The following is a 14,362-nucleotide window of genomic DNA, read 5'->3' as shown; positions in this document are numbered from 1 at the left end:
AAACAATGGAAGCTATGAACCCGGGTGTACTGCTGTTGGTACTGCGCGCACTATGCTTGTTATGCACAGCAGTGTGACACTATGGGGTTGTCTCAGACGACACTGGCCAATTGGTGTAAGCGACATTGCCCTATGTGACCCTATTTATTGGACATATCCCACAGTTCACGAAACGATAACTACCTACCGCAACAAAAGACAAGCCAGGTGTAAAAATGGTTAAAAACAAAGCAGAGGCGAATAGCGGTATGGAGCAGTGCAGTGGCATCATCTAGGTTGACTAACGGTAAACAAGGCTCTGCAGTATGAACACAGTATGGCAGACGTCATGAAACAAGATTTGGCGGAAGAATCAAAATTTTAATTTAGCTTAAACTGATTAATGTCACAGTAAATAAAGGATGACTTGTTGCTGGAAAGGCGTTAGGGGCACTGTTAAAACGGCAAATCTTTCGGATAAAACAAACTTGTATGTTGTCTGCCCGACCTTTTCAAAGGACACCCGCTTGTGGATGTGGTTTAGGCCCTGACTGAAGGAATGCAACCACCTCTACGTAGTAAAGAAACGGACGGCTCCTCACCTCCACGTGTTCCTGTGTTACGAAGTCCCCGCTGGCGCAGAGCACGTTCTGGAGCACCGACAGGGCCGCCTTGCGCACGTTCACCTTGGGGTCCTCCGCGCGGAACTTGAGCATCACCATGAGCTGCGCGAGCCGGTCGTCTTCCACAGCCACCTGCGCCCCGTCCCCCTCGTCCGCCGGCTCAACCGGGTTGGACACACGCAACAGGGGTAGCCAGTGCTCAGGCGGGTGGCTGGTCACGCTGGCCAGCACCGACAAGGCCTTGGTCTTGACCGTGGCCGCCTTGTCGTTGCACCGCTTTATGGCCGCCAGGAGGAGGTCCGAGCACTTGGCCGTGGAGACACGCTTGTCCCAGATGAGGACCAGGATCATGTCGAGGGCGAAGACGCGCCGTTTGCCCAGCGGCACCATGGTGAGCTTGATGAACCACTCGACCACCCTCTGGAAGCGCTCCTCGTTCAGCACGGCCATCAGCGTGTGCACCGCCTGCGTGGTCTTGAGCCGGAAGTCTGTGCGGTCGACGGCTTTAAAGGAAACGTTGTGAATCAAGATGATGATCACGTCCTCGAAGCCGTCTCGGACCTCGTCGTCGCAGGTCTCCATCACGTGGCAAAGGAACGAGATGGCGTTGTCCCGTACGTTCAAGAAGGGCCGGCTTACAGACTGCGCGTCGCCCGCAGCCAACATGAGGATGTGCGACATCAGGCACTTGGTGATGTCGCGAAAACTGTCCGCCGGCTCGCCGTGTTGAGGCAAGCAGAGCAGCTTGAGCGCGCAGAAGGCGTACGTGGGAAGCTGGCGGTAATGACAGTTGCGGTTCTCGAGGTTGATGCTGAAGCTCACGTTGGCGCCGGGAATGTCGAGCGCGAGCAGGTCGGACAAGCGTTCGATCAGGAATTCGGTCACCTCGATGTACGAGCGCAGCTTGAACCCTTGCAGCATCCAAACGAGGTCTCTGAGCGACTCCGTCATGCTGCTCACAAAGTCCAACATTTGTTGGGACCAGACCTCGGTTTCGACGAGCTCGCCGTTGTCATTCCCGCTGCCTCGTACGCTCCCGCTGTCGTTTGGGAGGCGAAAGCACTGAACGGCAGCCTGAAAAAGGCTTTCCTGAAAAATGCGGTAGGCCGAACTGCCTGGCACAAGCACGAGGTTGAAGTAAAGCTTGGCGAAACGCAGACCAATGTTCTTCTTTTCGATAGTGGCACCCGAAGCGTTTCCCTGGCAGATTCCCAGATACACCAAGGCGAGAAGAGACTTGTAGTGAACGCCGTTGTCCATCAGCGTTTGCCACAGCTTGTCGTCGGTGTTTTCGTCACCCTCTTCGTCTTCAGTATCCGAAAAACACGACCATTTCTGGCAGTATTCGCAGGCGCTCGAGAGAGCGTCCATGAGCGCGGAACTGTTTCCTTCACAGGACTCCAACAGATCGACGTCGGGCAGCTCGGCATCCGTGTACCTGTTATCCCACACCTCGTCTATCCATTCCTGCTCCAGCAAATCCATTGGCAAGTCAGTGAACGCTGTTAGCGTTCTACTAACAAGATCGTACGGTTCGTCCGCATCCATGACGAGTAGAATCCCACCGGCTTACACACGAAGTACTGTTCTCTTGCACACAACCACCACTGTTACTGTTCGCTCGGCATAGTAAACAACCGCACGTGTAGGTTGTGTTTATATAAGCAAGAAAAAAGGGGCGTCGCTCCTCTACTACCCCCTTCCAGCCAATAGTGTCGCTCTATCAACGTGACGTCGCGGCCGACCGCCTTGCGCCTGCAGGCAGCGCTCGGAGCCATGGCTCGGAGCCAAGCTTTTCTGAGAGAGTCCGCGCCGAAAAGTAGTTCTTCAAAACGCCTTCATTTTGAGCCGAGATAAAACCTTAGCTAAAAATTCTTTATTTGGCAATATAATGCAACGCGTCAAAGGACTTATTCGTCAGCCGGAGTAGTGAGTTTTAATTTTATTGCTGATGGTAAATTTTTGCTCTTCCGGGTTTTCCCTCAACCGCTTGCTTCTGGTTTTATGCATTGCCAGTTCCCTTTTCCGGTTTAGAGCCCGAAGTCGTCGCATCTGAGTGTGCGTTGTCGTTCTCGACCGCCGGCGACAGCAGCTGACGGGTCTTCGGTTCCTCGCTTCGATTTTCTGCTTCCCCTTTCGGGGTTTGGCCAGTTGGATGAGTGTATTGACTGCTCTGGGGGCGAGCACTTCTGTGCGACCCCCCCCCCCCCCCCCCCCCCCCCCTCCATCTGACAACGGCAAGGGTGTCGTATTTCGGGTCAATTTCTACTGTGCTTATCGTGAAATTTTCGAACGGTGAAGCTTCCTCTAAATTGTAGGCTCGGGAAGCAGGCGAGCTCATGTCGTTCAGCTCTCCCGGCCAGGGGCCGTCGCCGTGGTCGGCTTCCCTTTCTGCGCAGGAGCTGCCTCTGAATTTCTTCTCGAGTGGTGGCGTGAACAGGGTCCCTGTGGCTCTGGTGCCAACCAATGGAGCGTCAATTCGGCTCAACCATCCCGAGGCCGTCCAGTCTGTGACCGAGGTCCGGCCATTTGGCAAGGGTGGCTTAGTGTGCAGGTCCTCAAGACCTGTCCTGCATTTCTGACCCGCTAAACTGTCGCATGTTCGGCTCCATTCCGGTGAGTGCTTCGGACGTGCCGCGCAAATTTTCAGAGGCTGGTGTTATTGCGGTGTACCGCTGTAGCCGAGAGGCTACCAACAGCAAGGTCCCCACAGTTATTGCGACATTTGCTGGTCTCTCTTGCCCCTCTGAAATTAAGGTCTGGCCGCTGGCTTTCAGAGTTGACCGCTTAAACCCGCGTCCTCTTCAGTGCACCAGGTGTGTGCGGTTTGGTCACTCCTCGAGCGGTTGCAAATCGTCGCTTCGCCGCTGCTCATGTGGGGGCGCGCTCACAGCTTGACTGTAATGGAGACGAGGTGAAGTGCTGTCTCTGTCAGCAGGGACATCCAGCAAACTACTCTAACTGCCCCGCACGAGCTCAGGAAGTGGGCGTGTTTGAGGCCCTGGAAAAGCGTCGTTGTTCGCGAGCGGAAGCCACGGCCTTCGTTAAAGAACGGGCTTTTGGATACGCGGGTGTCGCCTCCCGTCAGGTCACTGCTATGGACTCTTCCTTGCCTTCACTTGTGGATGCTGCTGTTGCAAAAGCCAGACCAGCAGCGGTTGACCGCCTTTCAGGTGTCTTTTCAGGTTTTCAGAGCTCAAATTCAAGTAATGTCGTCGCAGTTTTCTCGGTTGCTCCACGCGTTTCGGGGCATGCTTGCGTTTATGCAGCAGGTACATCCAAACTTACCTCATCCATCATTAAGCATTCCTCAGGCCCCCGCTCCTCCTATTCAGAGCTTCCCAGTTCCCCAGCCAATAGGAGCTTCTTTGGTACCGCCACCCCATACAAACACCACGGCTAATGACACAACAGTGCTTGCGTGAGCGCCATTGCAGAATGCAGCAACGGCGCCGGCTGTTATTCCCTCCACCAGTCGGATCACCCCATCTACTGAGAAGCGACTTATCGAAAGCTCCCCAGGATGCTTGCGAGCCATGTATTGATTGTTTCTCAGTCCCGTTGCCCCCAGATCCGTGCGATGAAACGTCGACGGGGGATATGATTGTGTGCTTTTGCAACAAAAGAGGCATGTCACCTCCCCCACACCCTTCTGCGAAGTCAAAAAATAGGAAACCAGCTATGCGACAACACATCGGAGGACATCCTAAACAGAGCAGTGACTGAGGCTAATATCAACTAATCATGGCTTCTATCAAGGTGTTACTATGGAATTGCCGCCCGATTCGTTCTTCTTTACCGGACTTTTATACTTTAACTGCCAAGTTTTCACCCGAAATAATTCTTCTACAGGAAACTTGGTTGGACCCCGGCACAATTTTTATGTTCCCTAACTACAGAACCTTCCACCTGGACCGTCAAGGTCGCGGTGGCGGCTTACTGATATTAATATCTATTAACTTATGTCGTAATGCATTTAAGACTTTCGACTTCTTGTCCTCAGAATGTGAGATTCTTGGCATTGATTTGCTTCTGCCGGGATGCCGCCCTTTGTCGTTGATAAATGCGTATTTTCCCCGCGGAGTTTGCGAAGTTAGAGCTTTAGATGCGGCCCTTTCGGTTAGCCAGAAAGCTGTGGTTGTGGCGGAGGACTTCAACTCGCACCACGTATCTTGGGGAATACCTGTGTTTCCATAGCTGCAGAAGCAAGAAACTCCTTCAGACAGCAGAGAATACCAGATATGCTGTTTGTGTGCTTTATTTATTTCTGGAGTTAACTGAGCAGCCTGTGTGTGGTGCGTAACTTGCTCATGGTTGATTGCCTTGATATGTAGCTATGAGAATAAGAAAAGGCTGTTGCAGTGCTTGGTTTCTGATCTCATTTGTTGCAAGTGTAGTGCAAGAATTAAGCCGAATAAGTTCAGTCGTGACAGGATACTGTGTGGCAGGTGTATCCATAAAAGGAAATTGCACATCTCGAGCTAGAGAAAACCCACACCGTTCCAAACTATTTTCTGGAAGCAAGGCCATGCTTGCACTGTGCGATAGTTCAGTTTTTGCTGCACAGGGAGGATGACTATCGCATGTATGATGCATGCGATAGTCAAGCAAGATCACAAATTCAGTTCAAGCAGAATCACTTCTGCGGTGTGTGGCGTTAGGGCTCCTTGTGCGACACTATGTAAATGGCGATGAAGGCAAGTTTCACCTACAGGACAAGAAACTAGTCGAGAGTTTCACTGCAAGTTTTTTACATTGTTTGTACACTTATGCACCTATGGGATGCAGAAACAGTTGCAAATAAAATGCCTACGTGAAAGCATGTTACTGAACATTGTCTGCTTGTGTGGCTGGCTGAGCCAAGTTGTCTTCTGATAGAGCGTCAAGAACAAATAAATCTGCTTCGGTCTCTTATTGCTCATTTCATTTGCTCTGCATAATTCAGCAGTGTGTCTGTTTAGCTGTCTGAGCCAAATCTGACATAACAGCAGTGAGGACCAGAAAAGTTGCTTCGGTGTTTTATTTCTACTTTGATTCTGTTAGGCTTCTATGTGGCTATCTGCTGTCTTGCGCAGGAATTAAGATAAATAGGGTTTCTGTCGTCTAAGCCACTGGATAAATGCAGAAGCACAACGGTAATAAAAACAATTCCCAAAGCTTTGGGAAGAGGAAACAATGTTGGCTTCAATCAGTCCTCCTATGTATGGGAATAATTTCATGTAGTGCATTTTTGGCAAGATAATAAATTTCTTCGTGAACATATGATCCGATTCTGGATCTTGCGTAACAAAAAAGGAATATACCATGTGTGTTTCCATGCATCCACTCAACCGACATGTCATACATCAACCAGTGCAGATAACGTTTTATGGTACAGATCACTAAGTAACCCTTCAAACATACTTCATTGCCCGTGTTATGAATTTGGCATCAATTGATGTGCTGTCATTGTGCTTTATACTCCTAATATATGTGTAGACATTGCACGTGTTACATTGTGAACAGCGCTGCAGAAGCAAGCAGCAGCTTACTATTCGACTTGACATCCACGATGTTGAACACTGCTGTAGCAGCGAGTGTCTCGCTCTAGCAGCCACTTGTGATGCGACCAGGAGAATGGGTGAAATGCTGACGTGTTTTCCACCCTGGATGCTCTATTTCGAATTTACACGAAATGACCATTACAGCAGCAGCTTCTTAAGTGACAAACACAAGGGGAGCAGTGCCTGTATAGCTTCAATAATGCACATCTCTGATGCAAGAATTTGATTTGGTGAAGAATGTGCACGTGTAGGAAAAGCTGAAAGGTGGTTTATTTGATTTCAGTGCTGCGTTTCATGTCTTCACGTGCACTGTTGCAGCTGGTCATACTGGTGAAATCTAGCTCATAATATGTCACTATCGCGAAGCACAGCTCATTCACGAAGCCTAAGCAAGACAATGAAATTGAACTTACAGTGGTAATACTCATGTGGAATATTTATTATCATAGCAAAGCAAACTCGATGCAGATCCCTATTCGTATTCAATTCACAAATGTTTTTGTCCAAAACAACAACTTAAAGTGCTCCAACAAAAAACAGGCGACAAAAACATACCAGCTGCAAATAACACATTTAACAATAAAATCTCAGGGTAACCGAGAATCAAAATAGAAAAGGTGGCACATTAAAGGAGCCATGAAGAGAAAACACAAGTTTGGTTCATTATGAAAGATTGCCTCGCTAGAACCATACTGACACCATTTTTAACGCAAACATCGCTCAAATAAGCTACATAACTAGGAAGAAAGAGAATGACCATGCGACCCACCAGCTCATTTACCGCAACAGAACCTATGATGTCACACTAGAATGCGATTGGCGGAGGCCGGCAAAAGCAAACACAAGTTAGGCATGGCTTTCCAGTGTGCATACTGTACATTCCTTTTATGACACTAAGAACGGTGGAGTAAACGGTTGAAGTTCCGAACGAACACGCAAACATGTGCGCCAATGCGTAAGAAACTACCGCCGAGCAGGACATCTCGCCGTCGCGCAGACAAATTTTCGGGTTCGAGGCTCTTCGGGGCCAACGAACCGTTCTAGCACTCACGGCCGCGACCTTGCTTGGTATCTTAATCCATTGACAGGAAGTTGGCGTCATATCGCCAACCAGCAAAGGTGAAAATAGAAACGAGGGGAGATAGGAACAGCCAGCAGCGACGAGATAGTGCCACTCGTCGCACAAGTTTCGGGATGGTGGCCGTGTTGGATTGCTGCTGTCGTTACGAGCTCGTTTTCAGTTTACAACTACTGAAAACTTCAGTTTGTTCGAGTACTTTACAATGAAATTTTGTTGCTGCGTCCTGAAATGCCCATGTATGTAGTACGGGGAAATCGTCGAGGGAGTGCTACATCCCCGCCGGTGAAGAGATCTTTTATTCGCTGCATAACGACGAACCTCGGCGAAGGAAGTGGCTACGTTTTGTGAACTTTGCACGAAGTGATTATGTTAGCTCACTCCTGGGACATTGCCGCCCCTCGTCGCCAGCTTCGTCAAATTGCCGTCAAAGCGCTCTGAGCTTGGAAAAAAAAAAAATACCGTACACACCGCGCATTGACGCTCGTATCTTTCTTGTCAGAACGCGCGAACGGCTTTTCACACACGACACCGGCCAACTGGCATAAGCGATACTGCTACTGAAATTGATAAAAATGCGGCACATACGTACCAGTCTGTATTCGTCCGTCGCGACGGTGCTGACGAGGCAGCGGTGCGGACGGCTGAGCGTTCGTCTGTTTTGGGTATCGCGAAATGGTCACTTTCCGGTCCATCCGTGTATCCCACAACTCCTGCCGCTCGTGCACTTTGAAGCGTTGAGCGTTCAAATGGTGTGAGGTTGTTAAATGCAACCCTGAGCTTCTCGGCGAGAGCTTTGTTGACCGGATCAGACGGTGCTGACGAGGCAGCGGTGCGGACGGCTGAGCGTTCGTCTGTTTTGGGTATCGCGAAATGGTCGCTTTCCGGTCCATCCGCGTATCCCACAACTCCTGCCGCTCGTGCACGTTGAAGCGTTGAGCGTCCAAATGGTGTGAGGTTGTTAATTGCAACCATGAGCTTCTCGGCGAGAGCTTTGTTGACCGAATCAGGCGATTCCATGACAGGGGCTGCGGGTGCACTAGGTTTTACCGTTTTACAATTTTTTTTATTTCTCTATGGTTTTACTAGTATTTTTAAAATGGCCGCCGTCTGGGCATAGGCACGAGTTCCGGTTCCTGTTTGATTCCCGCGTGTGCTAATAGCGTCCTCGATAAACACGCACCGGTGTTGCCCCCAAAACCGGCGCGGTGCACAGTGCCCCACGACGGTGCGTACCGGCACGGAGCGTTGATCGAGACCTGCCCTTCAGGAGAGGAATTAACCAACCTCTTGGGCGGGTGAGGAGCATCGCTAGGCGGATGTGACGTCACGTTTGCTCGCAGCGTTCCCGCGCGGTATGTTTACATTTTTCCGAGTGCTGCCTACACGGCGTACGTGCCGTAGCGATTCAAGTAGTCGCGTTCGACTTACGCGGTCAACGCAAGAATTCATAAACTGGCGATGGCTGTCGCCCTGTCAGTCGTCGTTCAACAGCTCCAGCGTCTTCTGGCACAACAGCTTTGCAGTTATCTGTTACCATCGGCCGGTTACCAGTTACCATCGGCCGACCAGGTGAGTGTTTTTTGGCGGGTTTGCAATCAGTTCGCATATCTCCTACTGCAAAGCGTGCTTTCTGCTTGCAGCAGTTATATTAGCGACGTTTACGAAATTGTTAACGGCGCGTTCTCACCGTCTTGCATTATTGTTGCTGTTTATGCTGCTCTGTTCGCGTCTGTCGGCGATCGCAAGCTGTTGGCGGTTTGTTGCACGGCGCGGGAACCCGTCTCGCCCGTGGCGCTTCTTTGTCTCTTCTTCAATGTGGCGTCATTAACATCGCTTGTTATCCTTGGGCTAACCTATCTTAATGTTGTAACGAAAATGAACTTGCTGTGCGAACTGAGCGTGACAGAACGCTGTTGGCAAGGTTTTCGTGGGCGCGTGTGGTTCGTGAGGGCGTTGTAACACGCTGCTTTGGCCTCTTGCACCTCTTTCCTGCATCTAGTACTCTTGCTTGCCAGGAGTGCCTGCCAAGGGATGGTTGCTTCGTTATGTGTTTTCATATTTAATAGTGAACCACTCAGCGTTCTATAACTGATGCAAATGCAGGCGGAACGACCCCGATAACAACGCAGGGCAGGGGCAGTGCTTGTGTGGTCTTCTCTGTCGTTTGCCCTTCTTTTCAGTCGTCGTAGATTATTTACTGTTGCGTGAACGTTGTTTGATTCTTCACGTTTCATTTTTCTCTTGCAGCATCTCCTGACTGCAGTCACGGTGCCCCTAGCCTGCGTGCAGCACTCATCCTGCCATTCTAGTGGGAACTGATGTTCGCAGGCCACTTGTCACGACCTAACGGGTTCCCGCCCTTGCCTGGCTTATAATTGATGGTATACTTCAGATACACTGCTGCGTTCTCTCTGCATACATTTAAAGCGAGTGTTTACACTAACACAGCTGTGGATAGCCATGAAGACAGCAGCGTGTGTACTGGAAATGCCAGTGAAAACAAAACCAAACGATCTACAGATCTATGCCAGCTTGAACATTACAAATCTTTCAGCGAGTGTCAAAGCAATGGACAGCTGGGGATATCTCGTGCGCTAAATTGTGTTCTTCTTTCTGTTTGTTTTCTATTTGCTGGTATAAATTTACGAATTGATAGTATGAGTAAAGTAGACAGACAACAAAGTGATTGCGTTGCTCTTAGAAATGCCTTACACGAAATAAAACTGCTTCCTGCGAGTTCGCACTGCTCAGTGCGGGGAAAAAAGGTTCCGTATAACAAATAATTTGGTACACCCAAACCCATCTGTGATGAACATATGTCATGCATGGATTATTTAAGGGCATGTTCTTAGCTTTGGCAAAACAAGAAAGTGACCTCTTTCTTGTGCAGAAAACTAGTTTAGTTGTAATTTTGGCTCTTATCTGTCCAGTGTCAACAGGAATAGTAGCCTTGATGTGCGACTTTGCGGACACTTTCCTGTCACCTTCCTTCAATGTCACCACAGTGGTGGTGAAGACTCCTGGGCAGTCGAAATCGCATGATGACAGGCAGTTATATTCTACCACGAGAAGCACCCTCCACAAGCCATGAGGCCTTGCTCTGTTTTCAGCTGGGGCTCCTTTCGTTGCCAAGTGCCTTGGTCTTTTGGGGTAAAGCTCCCAAAACAGGGTGGTCTTGTCCCTGTTGGAATTGTCACGTTGATCATACTTTTCACCCACAGCTTTCCAGTTCATTTCACTTTTCTAACCCAATTCTAATGTTATTAGTGTAGGGAAATCTGGTGTCCAGCAGCTTGCGTTTCAAAGGGAATAGATGTAGCAACTACATCAAGCACTAGCTGATTCTGATGCTTAGTGGACTTTGCTGTGAGCCGTCCAAAGCACCACAAGGGGAAGCAGTGCTGGTCTTATGTAGTGTACTACTTTGGAGCTGCAAAATTACAATGCACCTTTTATTACAATGCACCTTTTTTACCTCAATTTTTTATGCTGCAGTGGAAATCATGCGAATACATGTTTGTAAATGTCCATTCCACCAACAAATTCACGGCATGCCTTGACAGTAGGCGCAGTTTTATGCATCTAGATAATCACCTGTACCCATTTATCACAGGCCTGCAATTTGCACATGGTCGGATTTAAGCACCCTAAATGTGGCAAGTGTAACCGACCGTTACACACAATCTTGAAAACTCTACCTTATCAACGCGAAAGCAATAAGTGGCCCATTGACTAAGAAGCCACTATCCGCTGTCTGTACTAGCACAACAGCTCCTAAACCGGCCGGCAGTGCAAAGAGTGGATTGAGTTCAAAACTTTGGGAAGAGTTCAAACCACATGGGAATCAAACCCAGGACATCCCTAGTGCTAGTCCAGCACCACATCCTTGACACCACTATAGCTCAGTGGGTCTAGCTGACTAAAGGTGGACCCAGGGAGCGCATTATGACCTTAAACTGAAAAAAAGTCCACAGGTACAAGCAACCCGACATACAATGAGTTTTAAATTTCTTGGCAATTCATTAGGCCAGCACATAGCCGTAACATCCCCACTCAGGTGAATTGGCCAGTCACGATGATAGCTGCTGTCAGAAGCTCATGGCTGTTTCACCAATTCCCGTTTGTCTTAAAACAATGCTGCTTAAATTACACACTGGCCAACTGCACCTCGAGTATATTTTACGCTCCTAGCATTCTGCAGTAGCCTTGTTTAGTGTTAAAGAACTACGTATTTGATCACATGTGAAGACTGCGATTTCTGTTAGAGCATTTTGTGCTTTCAACCTGAATTGGTTGACGCTCGTCAATTGAACACTGGCTGCAAACTTTTATTGTGGTGTAATTAACATAAAACCTGGATAGAGTAAAAATACTGAAGAGTAAATTATGCTAGGCTTATACATTGCACAGCGTAGCTGTAAACATCAAAATTCAACTTTTTAGGTTTCACGAGGAAAAGCTCAGCATAACTTGGGCCAGCTATGAAGGGTAACTGCAGTGTAGGGCTATAGGTTAAGTCAGGCCACCTATAAATCTTTGACATGCTTCGAAATCTTGGCACACAGGCATTTTTTTGGTTCTACCTAAACCAATGCTTTGGACTTTGGTGAAATGTTTTGTACGGGTTAAACTGCACAATGCAATTGCAAATAAGAATTGAACAAATGTCTGTTGTGTCCATTCGAGAATCCAGTGCTTGCCTAATATCGAAAATTGCATCCAGCAATCGATTCAAGAAATGTACTTGTATGTCCAAGAGACAAGCTCAAATAAAAAGTTACCCTACTTCAACTGCATTCCTTGCATATTTATTTATTTGAAAATATTTAGCATGAAAACAACAGAATGGTACCAACAGGCAGTGCTGTCACTTTTCGTGCTCTCTCTCTCGTGCTGTGTTGTTTTTCCAGTTTATTAATTTTAAAAATATGCCACATTTGCCATTTTAGTTGGTTTTATTTGTTTTGATGTTATGCTGTGTTGCCAACGAAACTTTGTAAATGTCTTCCTAAGAAAAAAATAAGAATACCTAGCATATGTAAGTGTATGCTTCTTGATGGATAGCAACTCTCACTATATGAAAGTGAAGCCAAGAAAACACCAAAGTCATCACAAACACTGAAGAATGTTTATTGACATGGCATCACATCACTTGCTGGACAAGCAACAAGGCACCATAATGCTGCTCACACAAGAGTGCGAAGTATGCGCCGTGGCTAAAACCACTTGATAAAAATACAAGCAGGCGCTTATCTGCCCCAAGGTGACCCTGAATGAAAATGTGACATGCGCAACACTGGAAATCAACAAAAGTTATTGGGTCAGGCATAAGTGAAAATTGCGGGCAAAAGTCGAGGGCACTTTCATGTGTTGGATGACGAGACTGCTGGCACAAGACAGGAAGGATCGAAGGGTGCTAACTCAGTATTGTATGGTTACAAATACGTGCAGATTGCTACTCACTGGACCAAAAGTGCTTGAAGACCCTGATTTTAAAGCAAAACTTTCTATGTCTCACCAGTGGAATATGCCATGCCAAAAAGGCATTACAGAAAAGCCAACTTTCTCTGACAATGATAATGATCGTGGGTAAAGAAGTGCAGAAAAAAAAAAACGCTTCCTGCAGTCAGAAACAAATCAGGACCCTCGCGGTGTGAAACCAACATCTATTCCGTGACACCATTAGTTTGAATCTGGATAGCGGTGCATCGAGATGCAAAATTAGACAAAAATGGTGCACCTCACATTCTAATGACGACGACAGTTTGAACGCGAAGCTTTCGTCGAGCAAAATCAAGCGGCGAAGTTTCAAAGCCACTGCAATCAAAAGTCCAAACAGCATGCAAGTAAGTGATAGCTGAAACAGGCAACGTCCAAGCTCAGATGACAATCTAGCAAGAAATCCCTCGCGAGAAAACTGAGTTAAACTGAAAGACAATTTCTCCTAGACACCCTTCCCACTAACTTACAACCAAATTCCTTAAATGATCTCTTGCGTCCCTCCTACCCACCTAATTTAGCGGAGGCAGTGTGGGACACACTCCTGCATTTCATATACCGACCCACTATTTTTCCCTTGCTATTTCCCACTCATACCCGTCGTGAACTTTAACTAATCGCTACTTCTAAGGGGGTCTGATGCACTAGCAAGAGGCCCCGGGTGTTTTTTTTTAACAGTTCAAGAAACGTTAAAAAAAAAGCCATTATTGTCGTAAGACAAAAGCGTGCACGTTTTTTTTCCTTGCAATTAATTACAGCAACTAATGAACACATGACAGAACAAGTAACAGAGAGCAATGATGAAACTGACAACCACAGATTTGCACATAACTGTGGAGAGGAACTCTCTGGATAGGAGACTGAGCAATAGAAGAGCACAGCAGCTGCGGCTGAACCTTCCCACGCAGCTGAACAGAGACGAAGAATACGGCAAATGGACAAAATTAAGGGTTGGGAGTCTTAGTAGCCACTGTACTTTCTTATCAACCAGGCGTGTGGCTGGATGGTATAGATGAACAGCAACGTGGGAGCTAGAGGACTGCTTGCTGGCGACACTACTACCACCCAGTAGTCTGTACTCCACAGTACACAGTAGGAGGAAACAAACTGGAAGTGGGACTGCGAATTGCCATGACGTTACAAATGAAATAAGTGCTGCGTGGCTGTCACAAGTCAAGGTCAATCACCCTTAAGGGGAGGTGCCAAAACCCCTTAGAGAGAGGATGAAGACATGACATTTGAATCTAGTGGCTAAAAATGAACCATTCATGTAGCACCCCACCGTAAAAGGGGATTGATCTTCACTCATTTCCTGAAATAAAGTTTAAAAGCAGTTCATCCAGGGCAGTTGCCACCAGCACCTTAGAGTAGTATGGTGGAAACACACCACAATCTTTGCTTTTGGGAGGTCTTTTACCGGGCTGTCTACCAAAAAACTCAAATTCGTTTTTTCTAAGTGGGCACCTGGTCTTAAAAAAAAAAAAACATGATTTTTACAGTTAGGACGATAAAAATTGGGTGATGCATGTGGTTTTTCATTGAAATTGTAGATATGAAGTTTGTTTCTGTGTAAAACAACTACATTAAACTTTATTTGGCTTTTATGTTTGATTTTTTGACAGCCTTTGTAAAAAAAC

General features: G+C 47.6%; 1 protein-coding gene and 1 long non-coding RNA gene across 2 annotated transcripts in view; one reads left to right on the top strand and one right to left on the bottom strand.

The window, feature by feature from the left end:
* The window catches only part of LOC144138233 (condensin-2 complex subunit D3-L-like), a 33,047-nt gene extending 24,935 nt beyond the window's left edge, over positions 1 to 8,112 (bottom strand). Inside the window, exon 1 of the mRNA XM_077670424.1 lies at positions 582 to 8,112. Coding sequence (XP_077526550.1) covers positions 582 to 2,150 — 1,569 coding nt within the window. The 5' untranslated portion in view covers positions 2,151 to 8,112. The remainder of the gene's footprint in view (positions 1 to 581) is intronic.
* Positions 8,113 to 8,340: 228 nt separating this feature from the next.
* LOC144138234 (uncharacterized) lies at positions 8,341 to 12,022 on the top strand. The gene is made up of 2 exons (XR_013315841.1): positions 8,341 to 8,795; positions 9,474 to 12,022. It is a non-coding gene; the product is annotated as an uncharacterized LOC144138234 (long non-coding RNA).
* The last annotated feature ends 2,340 nt before the right edge of the window (positions 12,023 to 14,362 follow it).

This window comes from Haemaphysalis longicornis, unplaced genomic scaffold (assembly GCF_048455015.1).
Source record: "Haemaphysalis longicornis isolate Haplotype H1 unplaced genomic scaffold, Haemaphysalis longicornis Haplotype H1 scaffold_5, whole genome shotgun sequence".
In the NCBI taxonomy this organism is placed as follows: domain Eukaryota; kingdom Metazoa; phylum Arthropoda; class Arachnida; order Ixodida; family Ixodidae; genus Haemaphysalis; species Haemaphysalis longicornis.
This window is presented reverse-complemented; position numbering and strand designations above follow the sequence as displayed.